The sequence below is a fragment of the Misgurnus anguillicaudatus genome, chromosome 12 (genome assembly GCF_027580225.2).
Source record: "Misgurnus anguillicaudatus chromosome 12, ASM2758022v2, whole genome shotgun sequence".
NCBI lineage: Eukaryota > Metazoa > Chordata > Actinopteri > Cypriniformes > Cobitidae > Misgurnus > Misgurnus anguillicaudatus.
In genome coordinates, this window is record NC_073348.2 from 30,506,664 (window position 1) to 30,529,140 (window position 22,477).

Below are 22,477 nucleotides of genomic sequence, written 5' to 3' on the forward strand. Positions count from 1 at the left end.
GAGTATTCATAAGAAAAGAAAATGTGATTTCTTTGCTTGGGCACCGCTGCCTTGTTACAGATTCATGAGGTGTATTGGACTATGGAAATAATAAAAGAGATTTAGTCGAACGCCATAATTCAAAAACATATTGCACGGACGTTTCTCATCCGTGTGCAATGTTCCCATATTGTGGTGGCCGACGCTTATTTCTTAAGGTTTATAAAAGAGAAAAATGCTGATATCTATCATTGTGCAGAAATGCAATCACTGGAATGTGAATCCGCATGCAGACAGACGTTCAGGTATTAGACTATATGCAAAAGACCCGGTGATGACAGGGGTCAGGCACTTTGTTGAAGGCAGGGAGATATTTTACTTAAACACAGTCAGCACACCAACGCTTAAGATCGAATCAATGACCTTGCGAGCACCGAAGGCCCGTCTTTATGGTGATTCTACTGCCTACATTGATCACATGACCCTAACTGTCTCTTCAGCCCTTCCCCCAGACAAAGTGAGATTGTTCAGTAGATCAATATTAGTGCTGTTCTTTACAGTGTGTATTTATCTATGTCCTTGGAGAATAAGCTGCTGTACACACCGAAAAATGGTCAAAAATGGTCCCAAGCTGTCAGGGCAGTACCTTTCGGAAAGGTGTAACATTTATGCCACTTTTTTCATTGAGTCCGCCTGGATTGGTTGACTTTAGCTTGGTTTGCTTCTCCACTGCAATTCAGTATTGCTCCAAATATGGGCGGGATTATAGATGACTATCAGTCATGTGACCTTTTACGTCATCCGCCCCATCTTGACTGGCAAGATGGCGGCGAGCGGACACCAAAACAGCCAAAGTCACTTCTTTTTAGTAAACTCTAGGGCTTTTCACACCTGAAATTGTTAACCCTGGGTTATTCTAAACCCAGGGTTAACGGAATCCTGGGTTATTTTTTTTCATGTTTCACACTGTTCAAACTTAACCAGGGGTTAAGAGATAACCCTGGGTATTCATAATTTGACGTTTCACACTGTGCATTCCTAAACCCTGGGTCAGGAGTCTCCAACCCAGTTTCAACACACCTGTCTGTAATTATCAAGCCTTGATTAGCTACTTCAGCTGTGTTTAATTAGGGTCATAACATTCTAACCCTGCTTCGTTTCACACTGCATGCGTTTGGCACCACAATGCAGGGTTAACACCACAAATGCGGTGCTAACCCTGCTCCAGAGCAGGGTTTCATAACCCTGGGTAAAAAGCGGTGCTAACACCGCTTTCAAATTACAGGTGTGAAACGCTCCTTAACCCAGGGTTAAAAGCAGGGTTTAGAATGAAGATAACCCAGGGTTAAGCGCAGTGTGAAAACCCCTTCTGTGTACACAAACAATTGTCTCAATGCTCGAGTTCACGTGTAGAGACACAGGTGATACTTCGAGCAAAGTATCATGTTGTGTCGAGCCTTCTTAGTGTTGTAAAAATAGCGATTTTGATGCTCCCTTGTTCTGTGATGTGACATGTAGACAAAAAAAATTAGTTTGGGTCTGTAATGCCTTAGAAGCTTCCTAAAAACCTCTCTCAGATAGCTCTATTAGAGTGGGGGATTTTAAACAAGTGGTTTTGCACCTATTTGGCTCCCCCTACTGGCTTAACTTGCAATCTCATTACTGATTGGCTGACTTTGCTGCCACTCAAAAAATGTAGCCAATTATTTTAAAGTGGAAGGGCAGTTAGATGCCTGTGATGTTATAGGCATCAGTTTTTCAGATTGGGCTGTTTTCTGGCTGAAATTTCTAAAAGAGGAATTTCTATGAGAGTGAGATGTTTAGCATGTTTAGCACTTTTTGTATGTTTGTGAATGTGGGTAGACTACCATTATTCAACAAAGACAAGGTAAAAATGTTTTTTCATTCTCTGTCCCCTTTAAAAAAAATCTTGGTTAGGTTGTGATGCCTACTCGATCCCTGATGCATTCTTCCAGCCGCTGTCCGCTGCTACCGAACTACCACTATTTACAACACTTATAAGACACGACACAACATAAAACTTTGCTTGAAGTATCGCCTGGATCTCTACACATGAACGTGAGCATTGAGAACATTGTTTGTGTACACAGAGTTTACTAAAAAGAAAGGTTTTGAACAACTGATTTTGGCTGTTTTGGTGTCCGCTTGCTATCTTTGCCAGACATAAAGAATTGATCTCCGAATGCGAATGAATTAATCTTATATAAGGCTCCTTTTTTAACTAGAAGGTCAATTTTGTTTTTTACTTGCGACAAAACAACAAATTATCCATGCATTTATATAGAAATATGCTTTAGGAGCTATCCATCTTTACTTTCCTCCTTACATCGCATTCTGGGATCGATACATCTTGACTGGCAAGATGGCGGCGAGCGGACACCAAAACAGCCAAAGTCACTTCTTTTTAGTAAACTCTGTGTACACAAATAATTGTCTCACTGCTCGAGTTCACGTGTAGAGACACAGGTGATACTTCGAGCAAAGTATCATGTTGTGTCGATCCTTCTTAGTGTTGTAAAAATAGCGATTTTGATGCTCACAACATATTGAAGGCAAAGTTTCTAGTTCTTTTGCGACCACTTCAAGTACTCAAAATGGCGGTAGACAAGCTTGAGATGTGAGTGACGTCAGCTGATATTCATGAATAGACTTATTGTTATAGTTGCGCCGCTTTTACTGCCGTGACATCGTCAACACAGGAGCAATGGAGGATATCGATGGAATGGTGTACAGGGAGTTTGGGAACTTGTATAACAAAAAAACGATGACATCTCTTGTTGTTTGATTGACGGCACACAAGGGTACAATGGGCTAATCTTGCATTTAGCAATGACACGGGTAGTGACGATTCTCTTTGACAAATCAGTGACCTGCAGTTTACATGTCACATTTTAGTATCGGTACTAGATATTGTACACAGTGGAACCCCCCCAAAAGTGAGCCGTACCGAGCCGTACTACGCAATAGAAAAGCGCTATTAGGTACAGATACAGTATGTATACAGTACATTTGGTACCAGTACCTTTGAGGTACTAATATGAACTCTTTAGGTGCAAAGGTGTGTTTTTTTTTTTAAGTACCGCACCAGTGTCAGCTATAAGGACCATTTGTTGACCCTTTATTTTAGACAAAGACAAAACTGAGCAAAAACACAAGCTCGCATTATCTAGCATTGTTTGCATTAGTGAAATGCGTTAGAGAGTTCGGTAAACATCTGGATGCTTTAAATCTTGCAGGTGGAGAGCAGACCCCTCCATTACTGGCCAGTTATCAAACCAGACACGTTCACAGATTGGGAGGATTTAAGGGAAAATTACACTTCAATTTGGAATCGAATAGCATCCGCTGGTGACTTGGGAAGTCATACGGTTGTATCACTGCATACAGATGGAGCTACAAGAAGATACCAGACTCAATATCATATAATTTGAGTTGGTTTCATTTAGTACAGTATTAATTCAAATCCATTCTTGATTAGAGGGAAGCTGGAGGAATGAAAAAGCTAATTGGTCCTTGTTCGGTCTTTAAAGACAAAAAAGCATGCATTTAAATATGAAAATGACTGTTCACAATGCCCCATACAGTATATTATGGTGTTATGAAAGGAATATGCATAAAATTTGTGGGCAACAAACTGACCTACATCCCTTGTGATTAGACTGTGAAACCGAGCAGCGGACGACTTGAATCTTAATTAAACGGGAGGGCATATTAAATGTAACAGTTTACATGTTGTATTTCATAACATAACAATGACGAAGAATAGAGGATTATATTTATTACATCCCCTTGACAACCCAACAGATGACACTCTTCTGTTTGTGCCTCATTATCGAGTAAATGTTTAGGGCTAAACAAATCCAAACAAAAAAGGAGCCAATGACATTGCCCGTTGGAAGATGTTCCTTTTTCGAGCGATGACATCAAACGTTGTCCAGATTGCCCTGAAAAAATAGCTTCCCTCCAATCACAACGGCCTTTTGTGTCGTCTCCCTGACAGAATACCCAGGAGCTATGAAGCACTAAATACAAACTGACAGCTGTAAGAATAAAGCATCAGCTGCATTCACTGACTGAGCTAAAACAGACCCATTTTTTACTTTAATATATTTAAAGGGGACATTTCATGAACATCAGACTTTTTCCATGTTTAAGTGCTATAATTGGGTCCCCAGTGCTTCTATTAACCTAGAAAATGTGAAAATGAACAACTCAGTAACCATTCTTTGCAAGCATGTGGAAAAATAGGTCATTGAAATTTGGCTCCCCTTGTGATGTCAGAGGGGGATAATATCGCCCCTTAATCTGCACTATCCAACCACAGCACTGCAATTTAGTGCAGAGATCCATTTAAAGGATACCTAAAAACGGCACATTTTTGCTTACAGTTACAAACTGGCAATGGTGTAATAAATGATCTATTTAGTATTTTGAGCTAGAATTTCACATACATACTCTGGGGACACCAAATGTTTATTTGACATCTTAAAAAAGTCTTGTGAAATGTCCTGTTTAAGACCAGCTGAAATAGAAAGGGTAAACATATTTCCATAAACTTAATGCAAGTGAAAAAAGGCAAAAAAGCAAAGATACACACAACACTTGGTTAAATCTGATTTTGAGCTCCAAACACGTAATTTGTTGCTTAACAAACCAGTTGTAACAGTAATCGAATGATTATGAATACTGAACATTAAAGAGCCCATTAATTCGCTTGATGAGCCAAACAGCTGAATTTTATCCGTTTCAGATAGTATATGGAGAAAGACATAAGTGAGCATTTGGATAGGCAACAATTTGCACAAAGTGCAAGAAGAGTCATCAAAAAATGCCAGATTATTTTTAACCCAGCGTTGGGTCATAAAGGGACAAACCCAACCCACTGGGTTGTAATTTAACCTACACCATAAAGATTTGTTGTTGCACTTACATTTTTATGCTTAATCAACTTGAAATTACAATTATTTTCATTTTCTTGACTAGTGAGGAGTTGCTTGAAATTATAAAAATAAAGTTGAAATAACTTAAAGGGGACATTTCACAAGACTTTTTTAAGATGTAAAATAAGAGTACGTATGTGAAGTTCTAGCTAAAAAAATCCATAGATAATTTATTATAAAATGTTTAAATTGCCACTTTGTATATTGGTGTTAGCAAAAATGTGCCATTTTGGGTGTCCTTTTAAATGCAAATGAGCTGATCTCTGCGCTAAATGGCAGTGCCGTGGTTGGATAATGCAGATTAGGGGGTGGTATTATCCCCTTCTGACATCACAGGGGGAGCCAAATGTCAATGACCTATTTTTTCACATGCTTGCAGAGAATGGTTCACCAAAAATAAGTTACTGGGTTGATCTTTCTCACATTTTCTAGGTTGATAGAAGGAATGGGGACCCAAATATCAGTCCCTCCAGAAAAATGCGATTATGCGATCGCATGATTCAATGCATAATCAGCCAAAGTCTGCGGGGGGCGTTTTTTCTTAAATACGCCGCAGTTTCGCCGCATAAATTGCAGATTTCTGCTCGCAAAATATGCAGGGCTTACATGATTTCATAATCCTCGCATTTTCGTAGCAAAAAGTCATATATATCTTAACATAAAGTAGAAAATTTTTACATTTACTTCACATATGCGCAGCCATGTCCCCTCGTGTCATGGGAATGTTAAGAAGTGACGTAATTACGAAATGTGAACATCAATGAAAAGCTGCAAACAGTTTTTGCAAGTTCCCACAATTTCATCTCATAAAATTGCATAAATATCCCGCATATTCCATCGCATTTTTTAAGAAAACGTGCGCAAGATCAAGGATTTTTGCCCGCAACAATCACAAATAAACTGAGTTTTTCTGGAAAGACTAGCAGATGTTCATGATAAGTCCTCTTTAAGAGCTAATTTAACTTTATTTTTTATAGCAATTCCTCACTAGTCAAGAAAGTTGAAATGAATTAAAAATTCAAGTTGATTAAGCTTAAAAATGTAAGTGCAACAAGGACTTTTTTTACAGTGCTGGGTTGTTACAACCAAAAATGCTGACATTTATGTTTAAAACATAAACTTTTTCTGCGTTTATCTAACCCAAGAACTGTGTTTGTCTGTTTATATTTTAGGACGATTTTATAGTATACTACTAAAATTACTAAAAATACCTTTACCAAAGTTTTCACATGCCATGTGAATTTTGAAAATAGGACAAGGCCATCTATAAAATGTATTGGTACAAACACCACTCATGTCATTCCAAGATGCTTTGTTAACAGATGGAAAGGTGGCCTTCTGTTAAGTGCCTAAGGTAAGCAACCCGTGCGGACAGCTTGCAAGCATCAACCAGACCTACAGATTAATTTAACATCAAATTTAACATCCTTCCATATTGATATTAATAGACGGTGGCAAAAACACGATAATGGATTTTATTGAAATATGCTCGGAGAAATAAACACATCAGCAACCAACAAGGTGACTTTCGTGCTGTTTGCAGCCATGCATCGATTTTAATCAGCATTGCTTTTACTGCTGCCATTTAATAAGCTTTTTCATAGTTTGTCTGTATGTTCTTCCGCGCCATCTCTGTAAATTGAATATTGGCTTAAAGAAGTGCCTAAGTAATCTGGCTATCGCTCTTGGTTGGTTTGTTTGTTTTTCTTTTGCCAGTGATCTAACATCTCTAGCTAGACCTACTCCGGCTGTCCTTGAACTATGGTGTATGAAGTTTTTCACAGACAAGGCTTAGCTAAAGCCAGGACTAGGCCTTAGTTTAATAAAGACGTTTAAGCATCTTTACTAAAATTGCCTTAGAAAAAAAATTCACTGATGTGTATCTTGAGACAAATCAGTGGCACTGGCATATTTTAAGATCTGTCAGTGCAAGTTATTTTCAGGTTGAGACAGCTCAAACACGTGTCTTAGTCTAGGATAGCCTTAAGCCTTGTCTGTGAAACCAGGGGATCATGTATTTAATTATATGGTTTAACTGAAACTTTTCCACATTACAATTTTTTTTGCATAGGCTTATGCACATTAAACTTTTAAAACATTAAGCATTGCATCAGCAGCGCAAAGGTTATGGGTTGGAGTCCAAAGCAACACATACTGATATATTATCAAAATACAAAATAAGTCGCTTTGCCAAATGCCTAAATGTAAAACGTAACTTTTAAAAGCCAAGCAAGCAATACCCACAACAATCCCCCATATGCTCGAACCTCAACAAGGCCTGAAATCATCCCACCCAAGCCGTAACCAACCAAGTGCATTGGGCACCAAATGACCAGTGCTCAACAAAGCATGCTGCTCTTGAAGGGCACCAGCCTTCCATTTGGCATATGGACACCAGACTCTGCGGCAAGCCTGCCTGGCTCGCCTGCATCCCCTCCCCTTCAGGCCTGTGCTGTGCAAGGATGAGTGAACAAATGTTTATCTGTCCATAGTAGGTATGGGCTGGGGCAATGCTATTTGCTTCTCCGCATTTTTGCTGAGCTTACCGAATTACCACTTATGCGCACATAAAACATACATGCCCGTGCCGAGGTGAGTCAGAGGAAAGTAGGGGTAAATCTGTCATGGGGTGCTCACCACCTCTGGCAAGGTCACACAAACATTATTTTAAATGACAGCCGGTAGAACAGGGGCATTAGACAACACTCTCAGAGCATACCAACTACTTCACAGGAGGGCAATGGGTGACATACTGAGTGTTGTGTTTTGTGCAATCGTGCGTTGACCAAAAATATTGCAATTTTTGAAGACTTAAATTCTTTAAAAAAGGGGGTATATTTGGAACAAAGTGCATCCTACACCTTATAAAATGCTGGTTTGCTTTAACCTTTTATTTGATTTACTGTTTTTTTTTTACATAAAATCACCCATAATGTGAAGACCATTAGTTTAAATTAACTTAGAAAATGTCCATATTTGACCCAAGATAGCAAAAAATTATAAAATAAAATTTTATATTTTTTTGGAAATATACTCATTTTCCAGCTCTCCTAGAGCTAAACATTTGATTTTTACAGTTTTGGAATCCATTCAGCCGATCTCGGGCTCTGGCACTAGCACTTTTAGCATAGCTTAGCATAATCCATTAAATCTGATTAGACCGTTAGCATCGTGCTCAAAAAAACCCAAGTTTTTATATCTTTCCTATTTAAAACTTGACTCTTCTTTAGTAACATCGTGTACTAAGACCGATGGAAAATTAAAAGTTGTGATTTTTTAGGCCGATTCCGGCGTAATAATTAAGGACTTTGCTGCCGTATCACGGCTGCAGCAGGCGTAGTGATATTACGCACTGCCTGAAAATAGTCCCCTGCTATTAAAAGTTATCAAGGGGACTATTTACGAGTGCTGCATAATATCATTGCGCCTGATGTAGTCATGGTACGGCAGCAAATTCCTTGATTAATACGCCGGAATGAGAGTATAGTTCCTAGACATATCGGCCTAGAAAATCACAACTTTTAATTTTCCGTCACTCTTAGTACACGATGTAACTACAGAAGAGTCAAACTTTAAATAGGAAAAATATTGAAACTCTTTGGTAATTTTTGAGCGTGATGCTAATGGTCTAATCCAGGGGTGTCAAACTCAAGGCCCGCGGGCCAAATCTGGCCCGCACCCTAATTTCATCTGGCCCGCGAGAGTTTACGAATGATGCTAATTATGTGGCCCGCGAGAGTTTACAGATTATTTTATTGTTATTATAAGTTTTATTTTTTGCAGGTTATTTCCTACATTGATTTTTTTGCAGCCACCAAAACTAATTTTTGTCGCGCCAAAGTCTTTTTGTAATGTAATTATGTTGATAATGTTGATGATTGCATGAGAAAGAACGTGCAGTGCCCCGCACGCGCACACTACTAGAGTGGGCGTGTCTGAATGCGAACGCTGCAGCCTCCGGAGGTCGCATTTCCAGGCTGCATACGTCATCAAGACTGTCTTGTTTCAGAATATTACCAATTATAAAGTTAAATATTATTCTTTGTTTATAGTAAATAGTTGTAATATGCGTATGACTTGCGAATGTAATGGTCAGTTAACTTAAATAAACCAGGCTTGATGACGCTGCCTATGCGACCTCCGCATATGGAAACGGACAGTATCTGCTCGTGCTTTCTCTCCCTCTCTCGCGCACGCTCACGCGGATCCAGCGAGGAAATGTTTTCCGTCTCGTGTACAGAAATGTTTCGCGATGCCCAGCTGGGATTAGTTTACAACGCGTCTATTCCCGCTAAATCCGCGAACTAATGACTCATCTGAATCGATTACTTTTAATAAACGATTGAAACTCTTGATCTGTAGCCTACAACACTGAACTCATGAGACAGTCAATCAGACACTCAAAGCCAGGTAAAAAAATCACAGCTTTTTTGTAAAGAGGGCAAGAAATGACAAGACAGAGTATATGTGTCTAATAATGCATATTGTGGTGGAGATTGTAAAACAGATCAGTATTTTAAAATGCCTCTCATTTTCTTACCTGCACAATGAAGGATAACATAACATTTTGAGTGTATGGTACTCACACACAACATGTGTTTATGTCACCACAGTTATTTTTAAAATAATCTGTAGAATAGTTGTACTCTATACACTTTGTCATTATTTGCCTGGGCTTCTACTTTCAAAGCTAGGTATTAATTGAGTTATTAACAAAACCAATAGTAAGCAAATGCAGAGAAAATTATGCAATGTACAGTAATAAAAGAGTTGATACATTCACACAGTCGTTCAAATACAACCGGCCCTTTGAGATTAACCGTAAGGCTGATGTGGCCCGCGATTAAATTGAGTTTGACACCCCTGGTCTAATCAGATTCAATGGATTGTGCTAAGCTATGCTAAAAGTGGTACGGCCAGAGCCGGAGATCGGCTGAATGGACTCCAAAACTGTAAAAATCAAATGTTTAACTCTAGGGGAGCTGGAGAATGAGCCTATTTTCCAAAAAAGTGGAGTGTCCCTCCAAAATAATGATGGCAACACTAAGGTCGCATTTTTTTATCCATTGTCATATCTAAACAGCTTTAGCAGCTTTGGCTACTAAAGTCTTAACTTACAAAACTATCTAATTTTCCCAGTACGCATACAGGTCCCACTAGAGCCAAAATCTGCTGAGATTTTAAGTCGTGTAGTGTTATCCTGCCTTAAGGGGTTTATCTGGGAGATCAGAGAAGCTTCTCTAATACACTTTACGCTCGTTCGTTCCACTGTCGGTGATGAACAAAAGATCCCTGTCATCATGAGAACCCAAGCGGAAAGCAGAACAGCGAGAACGCACGTTTGAACTAAAGGGTCCTTTACCTGCCACTTTGATTAATAGATCCATTAATACAAAATCAGACATTGTAACCAAAGAGCCAACAGCTATTGCGATATATTGCGCAGCATAGTGTCATTGAGAACTTCTGAAGTCATTTGATCATCCAAAGTTGGGACACCGAAGACGACTCTAACAGGTCGAGTGCTTTCCTGACCAATCTCATGTTATTTGCGTCGTCAACATCTTTGATATCGTAATCTGCATTTTGTTTGCTGCATATTAGCATCAGCTTCTATCTGGAGCGATTCTATAAGATGTTTCTGAGTGTCTGAATGATGCTATTTCAAGGCTCATTATGCCTCAAAAGGCTGAGGGAGCAAACACGAGTTTCCAGAAGCACTGAGCTGTCAATCATAATGAATTACTTATTGTTTGTAGCTGACAATAAATCTACCGTGTGCAACAATCTCAATGGCCTTAAAGTTGCAACAAGGATCGTGTGCCAGTGTTTGAAATAAACTTAAATGGTGCTTAAAAGTTTACTGTTCAGAAATATAGGCTACCAAGTCTTTAAAAATGTCACGCTTCAAATGGATTCATGTTTTTAATTAAATTCTTGAAACATAAACATGTAATGGAAACCACTGGTGGTCAAATACTAAAAATGTGTTCCTGTTGCTCAGTTTAATAGAGCAGCACAAAGGTTATGGGCTTGATTCCCAGAGAATGTGAATAAAAGTGTTTGTCAAATGCATTCAATGTAAAATGCAGGTTAGATACACCAACTACTGTACACTCTCAGAATAAAATGGTCCATAGGTGTCACTGGAATGGTACCCTTAAAAAGGTCCTAATCTGTACCTTTTAAGTACAGATAAGAATACTTTTGGTACAAATATGTACCTTTGAAGTAGTAATATGGACTCTTTAGAAAAGGGTATGGACCCTTTTTGAAAGGGTAGCGCCCCAGTGACAGCTTTTGTAGGACCATAAGTGATGCTATATCACAACTATAGGTGCTACTGTATAGGTGCTATACTGTATATCACTTAAAGTGGTCAATGATTACTAGCCAGTGAACCACTTTTACTGTGGGTTCACACCAGATGCGAGTTCAACGATTTGCGTGAGTAGATTACAAGTCAATGCAAAGACGCGATCAGACGCTTCCTCGCACGGGGCGATGCAAATGACGCAAATTGGGCGCCGCGATTGCCACGAAAACACGCACTATTCAACTAAAGCTAAAAATTAGCAGGACACAAAGTTAATGCTTTAAAGAGTACCTCTAATTCTGTAGTGTAGTAACAACATGGAAGCTACTTTCAATGTAAAATGTAGGACCATATTATGATATAATTTGTTCTTTTAAATAGGACAATGGGACTTTTAAAAGACTTTTTAAAAAGCAAAATAAATCGTTGGTGTCCCCAGAGTACATAATGTGAAGTTTTAGCTCAAAATACCATAAAAATAATTTATTACACCTAAATTGCCACTTTGTAGGTGCGAGCAAAAATTTGCTGTTTGGGGTGTGTCCTTTAAAATGCAAATTAGCTGAAGAAATGCAAACAATGATCACAATGATGGTGGTTTTTTATTTGAAACTCAATTGTGTGGTCAATCCTCTTTCTCTCTACACTAAATGGCAGTGCCATGGTTGGATAGTGCAGATTAAGGGGCGGTATTATTATAATAAGATCCCCTTCTGACATCACAAGGGGAGCCACATTTCAATGAACAAATTTTTCACGTGCTTGCATAGAATGGTTTACCAAAACTAAGTTACTCAGTTGTTCTTTTCACATTTTCTAGCTTGATAGAAGCTCTGGGGACCCAATTATAGCACTTAAACATGGAAAAAGTCAGATTTTTATGGTAGAACATTTTTCTTCTTGAAAATCACAGATGTTTGAACACTGTTAGGAAAAATGGTACAAACGCTGTCACTTGGATAGTACCCTTTAGAAAGGTCCTAATATGTATAATGTAGGTACAGATAGACATACCAATACGCACCCTTTAGATACAAAGGTGTACTTTTTAATAGGGTACCACCCCAGTGACAGCTTTTTTTCTAAACGTGTAGGAAAAGTAAATATATTTATCATACATGACTATAATGGAAAAAGTCTAGCGTGTAAAGTTTGTATCCTACTTCAAAGCTGAGCAGACTTGATATTTGGCTTGCGAAACAATAACTTGGATCCATACAGGTGTTCTTAAAAACTCTTAATTATATACATTTTCCCGTTGATTATAAAATGAAATCACAGCTTAGGGCCTGACTGTGATCAAACACAAGCTGCACTTTGATGCTTGGCCAACGCATATTGGCAGTTCGCTAATTAAGTCAAAGCAAACAACCACCTGTGATTAAAAGTATCAAACTGTTTGCTTCACTTCAGAGTTTATTATTTACATCTATAAAGCGCCAGCTGAGTCCATTAATGAGGCAACCTGAAAAAAAAAGTAGTCTATTAAATCATCTGACCTTTTCTAAAATGAAATAATGACCCTAATATTTGTCTGACCCCTCAGCTATTCTTTTTCACAACAGGTTACTGACAATGAAACCAAGGTTACTGCTTTTAAAATGAAATATTGATCTGTGTGCGTGTTTCTGGTGTCACATATTGAATCAGGTTAAAATTTCAATTATTTCGACCACTCAAATTCATTCGTTTTTGGGAGGGTTGTTGCATCTGTTGTATGCTTACAACGTACCTGCGGCTTAAAATACCAATATGTTTTCCCAAGGATAACAATCTTGTTTTTCCTCTCACCTTGAGATTTCGAAATCACATGCATAAAATCACATCGAGTATCACATAAAAGCATGTAATGGGTGCTTTCATTGCTCATGAATAAGTAAATGCTTTCTGTTTACAAAAGTACTTTCCTCTACAGAAAAGAAATAGATATCTCTTAAAAGCCATGTAATGAACAAAACACATTTCAATTTCCGCTATAAGCGTCTTTAAATGTCAGAAGAGCACTCGTGAATGCGAGTAAATGGAATCTGCGTGATGTCTTCTCCTAACTCTGCTCACTTCGCCTCCACCGTCAATATGTATTAGGCTACCTGAAGTGAGTTTAGACATTCCTCTGGGACGCTGCTTTGACAAAATCACCCCCGCACCGCACGAGACCACTGAAGCATCCAGCCTCAAAGCAATCCTCTATTGCTCTGTGCTGCACACTTCTCGTAACTTTAATCACATTTAGCATCCTCTGTGCTTACTAAAAACGTGACCACCATCCCATTTTACATTCATGCAAATTTCAGCTTCAGCATGCATGATGGTGACAGTACCTGGATACACAAGCAGAGCAATCAGCCAAACGACCAAGATGAAGCAGACAGGGTTGCACATTCTTCAAACTGTTTTTCAGTCACAGCTTCTGGTATTTCTTCCTTTCCCTCTCTGCTCTTCTGAACAGACGAACAACCACCTGTGATCTTTTTGCTGCTTCTTTTATCACCCGTGCAATTACGACAGCGAACGGCTTGTTTTCACCCTTGAACGGGCATGGAGTGGAGGGGCAATTTAAATCCAGCACAAGTTAAAGCGGCAGAGAGACTGCGTTCCCATTGATTATTTTCACAAGCCGAGAGCTCTCAGCAGGCAGGCATAAAGCGAAGGCCCGCCTCCTCCGAACTCTGATTGGCCAGGAGCGTAAAATGCTTCTTAGTAGGAGGCGTGTCTCTTTTCACGCTTGTCCTAGACCACTAACGCTAAGCTCTGCAAGATGAGAAAGCTGTAGCTTCAATAAAACTGGTGGGCAGCCTCCAAATGTAGGGTCTGTGTCACCATAAACTGATAGACATGCTGCAGTTTTTCACATTACAGTGCTACTATTTATAGATCAAGCATTTTTTATTTATTTTCTATGTAATTGCTTGCTGTCAAGATTGAGTATTGGGTCTTTGCCAAGGCATTGAAGTCCCATTGCTGTGATAGTCATCGCTGTTCTGACAAAACTCACAAGGTGACCTTGGGCGTTCATTGTAAATATCTGGCTTCAAAGACGACAGACGCCAACAGTGTTTATCTTGATCCATCTGAATAAACAGAAGCACACAACATTTCCCAAGGATTTTCGGGGTCTAATAATTGTTCGATTTATTTCGGCGGAGGAAAACTTAATTGCTTAGAGGTCGCTTAGCTCAGAGACTTGGAATGAAACACAAACAATAATTTAAGGTATAATAATAAATACTATTGAGAAAACGCAGAATAGAGAGCTTTAAAATAAACGTTAAAAAGTCCATTTGTCTCATAGTCAAATTATGTACATTTATGCATTTGGTAGACACTTTAATAAAAAAGCGACTTGCAGTGCATTACAGGGTGTATTTTTAATCAGTATGTGTTCACTGGGTTCAAACCCATGATCTTTTGCAATGCAAAAGAATTAGTCAATTTTCTTAAAAAAATCCAGATAATTTACTCACCACCATGTCATCCAAAATGTTTGTCTTTCTTTGTTCAGTCGAGAAGAAATTATGTTTTTGGAGGAAAACATTCCAGGATTTTTCTCATTTTAATGGACTTAAATAGACCCCAACACTCCACCCCTAACTCAACACTTTACAATTTTTTTCAACGGAGTTTCAAAGGACTCTAAACGATCCCAAACGGGGTAATAAGGGTCTTATCTAGCAAAACGATTGTCATTTTCGACAAGAAAAATAACAAATATGCACTTTTAAACTGCAACTTCTCTTCTTCCTCCGGCTGTGTTACGAGCCAGCGCGACCTCACGTTATTGCGTAGTGACGTAGAAATATCAGGTGTTACATATATGAAACGCACATTTGCGGACCATTTTAAACAATAAACTGACACAAAGACATTAATTAGTATCATTTGACATACAACAATGTCGGAACGGTCCTCTTTCTTCACACTTGTGGGGCGTAGTTTCGCATACGTCATCCGTGACCTCTTAAAGTGATGACGTTTTGCGTGAGGTCGCACTGGCGGATCACAGGACCGGAGATAGATGAGAAGTTGTGGTTTAAAAGTGCATTTTTTCATGTCAAAAATTTAAAAAAGTCCATTATAAAGTAACTAAGTAACGCAATTAGTTACTTTTTTGGGGAGTAACTTAATATTGTAATGCATTACTTTTAAAAGTAACTTTCCCCAACACTGCTTAGCACTTATCTGAAACTTCAGATAAGACACAGTACATATGAAAATATACAAATGTCTGTATTTTAGAAGAAACATCTGGGAAGTACTGTATAAGATTATCTTCGTTTGCTTTCCATCTGCTCCATCAACATCAAGGATGCTGTTATGTGAAACATTTCTAGAAACTCTTAACCAGTATCTGTCACCATTTAATAGTTACAATTTATCACTCTTCATTGGTTAAAAATAAAATCTTAGTTTCAAGTACATAAAAAATCAGTGTTGAAAACTGTCTACTTTCCTTACCCGGATTTGCAATTATAGCTTATAATTAGTTGAGCTGTCAGGTACAATTTCGCAGATGATGTCAATTTGCCTTAATTTGACTTACATTTACATAGAGAAAATAACTTTGCAAGAAATTTGCTATTTTATGTTCCAAACAGAGACACAGATAAAGGGGCGAAAGTTACGAATAACAGCTTTAAGGTGTATTTGGTAATAGAACCAAACAAATGGATTGGAAAACCCACATTTTGTGCAGTAAGTTCCAAGCACATTGTATATGGTAAATGGGCTGCATTTATATAGCACTTTCAAAGACCCATTGAGGATGAAAAATTACTTAAGTGTATATAAATGAATAAATACATAAATGCAGAAATAAATAAATAAATGTAGAAATACAGAAATGAATAAATACATAAATGCAGAAATAAATAAGAAATTAATTAAATGCAAAAATAAATGCAGACATAAATAAATAAATAAATATATTGTTTTGTCAAAAGTACCAACTTTTAATTTTATTATTTTTGCACCACTACATTTATTTCTACATTAATTTATGCATTTCTACGTGTATTTATGTATTTCTACATTTATTTATTTTTACATTTATTTATGCATTCCTACATTTATTTATTTCTGTGTCCGTATGTTAATAAGGTAAGCGGATCCCAACCTCTATCAATGCATGGATTGGTTAAAAAGGATCGTTGTGGCTCTGGCTCCACTAATGCAGCTCGCCGCTATATACATACAGATCTTTTGGCAGACTTTTTAAGAACTATTGCTACTGACTGACGTGGGATCCGCACACATGAACCACGTGAAGGCATTGCCGCACGTGCCCATTGGGATTTCACGCGGACTGCATTTGAAGCATTTCCAGCGCGTGCAGCACAACTTTGTGTGTTTGGCTGTTTGTGTAGGCTACCACCAATATAACAATCGCATGCTCGATATGATCAATATCAGTTGCTAATGGAATGGTTTCACACAACATGCCTGGGCAGAGCATATTTTTGGCACCCATGTTTAGAAGTTTGCATTTATACAGCATGCGTATAACAAATGGATTGTAAAACCAAAATGTTGTGCAGTAAGTTCCAAGCACATTGTAAATGGTAAATAGACTACATTTATATAGCACTTTCAAAGACCAATGGCCATCCAAAGCGCTTACAAGTTGCCTCACATTCACCCACTCATTCATACACAGACGGCAGTGTCAGCCATGCAAGGCGCCAAACCCGGCTCGTCGGGAGCAGCCAGGGGTTAGGTGTCATGCTCATGGACACCTCGACACTTGGTCAGGTGGAGTTGGGGATTAAACCACCAACCTTCCAGTTTGTAGATTACCTACATGAACCACTGAGCCATGAAACTCTGTCCTGTTACATCTACATTCATGCATTTGGATAATGCTTTTATACAAAGTAACATTTTGTGTCTTGCCCACGTGCAAATATGTAATTTTCAATGTAGACGGATGACAAGCTCGCTCAAATAGAGAGCGGTGTAGTCGTGACACATACACAGGGTGTGACGCGCTCTTCTTTCCAAACACGTTGCGGACACTGTGATATTTTACGTGACAAGAACCAACCAATCAGCTTTATGTATCAACACTGGGTAATGTAAACATTGGATAATTTTTATTAACATTGTATTAATGTAAACCGCCCCCTTACAGTGAATTCAATCCATACATTTATCAGTGCGTGCCTGGGGATCGAAACAAAGACCTGTGTGCTGCCAATGCAATGCTCTACCTGCTGCGGTACACTGTGTCTTTTAAATTTGCAAAGTTAACTAAAACAAGCTATTTGTAGCTGATTCCCCTGAGAAGTGCAAACATTGTTACTCAATGTTTGATGTCATTATTTCTGGATTTCTGTTTGGCACTAGTGACAGAAATTACACACTTTAGCCCAAATTGCCTTTAAAACTCTATTTATAGCTTCTCAGGATATAACAGTTTAAAGTACATTTAAAAGAATATATTGCATGAGCCAGAATTGATTTTGCACCTCTATGAGCACAGCCTTTCTTATGTATCAAGTAAATTCTCTGTTTCACAGCTTTGACAATCTGAAGGGAGTTTTGTCTTTAGTCAGCAGTTCAGATTCAAATATCTGATGTGCTTTTCACCCAGACGGCTAGATTTACGGCACACAACTGGATGAGCAAGACTATCAACAGGTCAGGGGTAAATTTTGGTGAACGCAGCAAAAATGCAAACAATGACTATATCTAAATATAAAAAACTGGCTTTAGGTTTGGCAGTGATTGAACACTGCAGAACTACGGTAGTGTAACTGAATATACTCGTACACTTTCTTTTCATCTTTATGGATTCCAGGGACAAATGTGAAATATGAAATACGAAAAGTCAAGGGAAAATAAACCTTGAATAATAATTAGATGGTGCATTTTTGGCCAATTTCAAAGCAAAAAAAAACGTAATCTTGCAGTATTGCTATGTTTTTGGTATTACCATCTGATTCTTAGTACATCACTTTTAAACATAAAACAACTAACCTAAACTGGATTTTTTGTATTTGCTGGTCTCCAAGCCTAAAAACAGACTGTCTGGACAGATTAAGCAGCAAACCAGTTGAGGCTGGTCCTAAAGCGCGGGTGATTTACATGTTAAGTCAATGCAAAGACGCAATTACACAGGGATTATTATCCTGTGGCGCATTCCGCGCAAACTGTGCGAGTTGAAAAATCTGTACTTTGGCGGATTTCCGCGCCGCGTTTACCAATCAGGACCTTGCTGTAGTAGTGACGTGATTACAGGAAGCAGAAGCCCCTCCCATGACTAGAATTTCACGCGCGAATGAAGCGAGTGAGCTCAAATGTTCAAGCATCCAACTACGCGCGAATATCGCATTTTTGTCGCCCCTACCGCGGCTGGTGTAAAAGCAACATTAGCACTGTCAGCGTTTTTCCACGCCCAGCGGTGAGTACCCAGAGTTGTGCTTTGGGTGAAATGCTCAGCTTGTCAATGTCATTTTACACCCAGCCCTCCAATCAAAGTGGAGAAGGGGCGGGGCAAATACCACAACAACCAATCAGTGCATCGTACAATGACAACAAACCAGAAGTATCATAGCAACCAAAACACTTCGCTAAAGAAACACTGGCAAACGGCCACATTTGGCATCCCCCTGGCATTTTCAGACATGTTTAAAGGATTAGTCCATTTTCTTAAAAGAAAAATCCAGATAATTTACTCACTACCATGACATCCAAAATGTTGATGTCTTTCTTTGTTCAGTCGAGAAGAAATTATGTTTTTTGAGGAAAACATTGCAGGATTTTTCTCATTTTAATGGACTTTAATAGATCCCAACATTTAATACTTAACTCAACACTTAACAGTTTTTTTCAACAGAGTTTCAAAGGTCTATAAACGATCCCAAACAAGGCATAAGGGTCTTATCTAGCAAAACGATTGTCATTTTTGACAATAAAAATAACAAATATACACTTTTAAAGCACAACTTCTTGTCATGTAGATCCAGTCGTGATGCGCCAGCAGAGGACGAACGCGAAACTCCGCCCCAGTGTTTACAAGTGTTGAGAAAGAGGACCGTTCCTACGTTGCTGTATGTCAACTGATACTAATCAATGTCTTTGTGTCAGTTTATTGTTTAAAATGGTCCGCAAATGTCCTTTTTATATATGTAACACGTGACCTCTCTACGTCACTACGCATTTACGTTAGGTCATGCTGGACCGGACCTAGACGTAAAGTTGTGGTTTAAAAGTACATATTTTTTATTTTTCTTGTCGAGGGTGACAGTCGTTTTGCTGGACGGGACCCTTGTGCCTCGTTTGGGATTGTTTGTAGTCCTTTGAAACTCCGTTGAAAAAAACTGTTAAGTGTTGAGTTAAGTATTAAATGTTGTGCTCTATTAAAGTCCATTAAAATGAGAAAAATCCTGCAATGTTTTCCTCAAAAAACATTATTTCTTCTCGACTGAACAAAGAAAGACATCAACATTTTGGATGACATGGTGGTGAGTAAATTATCTGGATTTTTCTTTTAAGAAAATGGACTAATCCTTTAAGCGCTTTGGTGTACACGTCCTTTTGGAGACACATTTTTATATAATTTTGACCTCTCATGTCTTGTGCACTATAGGAAAGTCACCTTTGCCACAGCTCAGGTGTCTCATTTATAAAATGGGTTTGGAAACGTGCATACGCCAGTTCTCACGCAAAGGTTGTGATCTATAAAAAACAAACTTGATGGGAGAATGGGATTGCAGGGTGGGATCTGAGGATGATTCATGTATACACACTTATAAAAGAAAACATTGCTTTGTTTTATCATTCTTAATAATAAAATGTTTGGCTTTTGGTAACACGTAAACTTTTAGTAAGGATCCTACGCACAGTTTTATAAATGAGACCCCAGGTGTGGTTTATGAATGTTATAAGTGTGTGACTTGGCAGTGGATAGCCTTCAGTAAACGGTTTCACTGTTCTCCTCGAGAAAGTAGTGGATATTACTTTCGGGGAATGTCATGAATTTCTTGAATATTAATTGCTTTTTACTGGCATGTTATGAATTAAAAATGAGCAAAAGCAGAGGGTTTAATCTAAATATTACCCGAGCTCTTAACAAGTCTGAATTGCGCTGCAAGTACTATTAACCAAACACTACATCAAATCCGGCAAGGTCACAGAAATCCACATTTTTAATGGTGCAACTGTCAGGCTAATTTAAAATCCGCTCTACCTGTTCAGTGTTCGGATGAAGCCGATCGCAATACCACGTTAACTCGTGACAATAAGTCAAAACAGAGATATAATTCACGTAAAAAGCTTATCAAGCATTGATTTTATGCACATGCCATCAAACCCTAAATTCTTATGTGTATTTCAGCGAGTTATTAGGCATTGTTTTTTACCTTGACATCAGACTGATTTTGTAAATACACTAAATGGTAATTTCACAGTGTCCCATTAGTAGCCCTGATCTGAATTGTAATTGATGTTCATGGACTAATATTTGACAAGGACATATTCTTTGAGGGTTTCAGACAAGCGTTTTCGGATGATTAATATTGCTCAATGGAATCCTAATATTGATGGCACGTAATTAAGCCTATGATTAATTCATCTCAGATTATAAATGAAATTATGAAAACTAATTTGCCCTTCAAAAAATCTTAAAATAACTTAAGTTAACTTTTGGTCCTTTCTTAAAGGGATAGTTCACCCCAAAAAAATGAAAATTCAGTCATTATTTACTAACCTTCAAACCTGTACAAATTTCTTTCTTCTACTAAACACAAAGGGAGATTGTTTGAGCAATGTTTCTAACCAAGCAGTTTTGGGGCACCATTGACTTTAATAATATTTTTCCTTATATTGTGCTCCAAAACTGCTTGATTACAAAAGGAAGATATTTTGTAAACAAACAGTTTTGGAGCACCACTGACTTCAATAGTATTTTTCCTGCTATGGAAGTCAATGGTGCTTCTAACTGCTTGATTACAAACATTTCTCAAAATATCTCCCTTTGTGTTAAGCAGAACAATTAAATTTAAATGGAACATATCATGAAAATCTGACTTTTTTTCTATGTTTAAGTGCTAAAAATGTGTCCCTAGTCAGTGTTTCACATACATTAATTTATCTGTGGCGGGCTGCCGCGTTCCTCCGTGTACTTTCTTTTTCGCGTAAACGTCAACAGTCACGGATGTTACTGACAGAGTGACTTAGCATTAGTGAGGTTAGCATTAGTGTTTCCCACACATACCCGTTCTGGTGTGAGTCTGTGTCCGAGCTCTCTCCCTACCTATGATGAGGTATGCCCGGTATGTTCTGTAGTAACACGAACCGTGTATTCTCTCATATTTCTGAATTTGCAACAAATTGTCTGCGCTATACGCAATATACAATAAAAATACCACTTGTATTTAAAATAAATAAGCGCTCATAACGCAACAACACTGATGAGAAGAGCAACATCAGTACGGCCTCAATGTAAATGTATGGTGATTTGTCAGATGAGGGCGCGTTTTTAGCAGCAGTTACAGAAACAGCGGGTTGAATTAAACAATGAGTTACTGGGTCGTGGGTCGTTACTGAGTCCTGTTTAGTCACTATTTTATAAACAACAGAACATATATGTAAAAAAAAATTTGTTGTGTTAAAATGCAATATAATGTTACAGATCAAAGAGTAAAACACGACACAATGATGTCACATATATGCTAATCGGCGTGTGACATCATCACCGCTACAGTCTCTCAAAATCCTGTTGGAAACACTGCTAGTGCTTCTATCAACCTAGATAATGTGAAAAAGATCAACCCAGTAACTTAGTTTTGGTAAACCATTCTTTGCAAGCATGTGAAAAAATAGGTAATTAAAATGTTTCTCCCCTTGTGATGTCAAGGGCCCCTTAATCTGCACTATCCAACCACAGCACTGCTATTTAGTGCAGAGGTCAGCTTATTTGCATTTAAAAGGACACACCCAAAAAACGGCGCATTTTTGCTCACACCTACAAAGTGGCAATTTTAACATGATATAATAAATTGTCTATATGGCTTTTGATATCTACATGGCTAAAACTTCACATACGTACTCTGGGGACACCACAGATTTATTTTACATTTTGAAAACGAGGTGTGTTCAGGCGCATTGTTGGCACGTTGCTATTTTGAGGCAACTACAATAGACTACGCCATTGAACAACAGAAACCTGGTCTAAAGTCTAAAGTCAATGGCGCAATATGTATTTTTGTTATTTAAAGAGCGC

General features: G+C 38.3%; 1 protein-coding gene across 1 annotated transcript in view; it reads right to left on the minus strand.

Annotated features, from left to right (window-relative positions):
- The window catches only part of opcml (opioid binding protein/cell adhesion molecule-like), a 176,969-nt gene extending 163,101 nt beyond the window's left edge, over positions 1-13,868 (minus strand). Inside the window, exon 1 of the mRNA XM_055208256.2 lies at positions 13,578-13,868. Within this exon, the coding sequence (XP_055064231.2) occupies positions 13,578-13,638 (61 nt within the window). The 5' untranslated portion in view covers positions 13,639-13,868. The remainder of the gene's footprint in view (positions 1-13,577) is intronic.
- Positions 13,869-22,477: the final 8,609 nt, after the last annotated feature.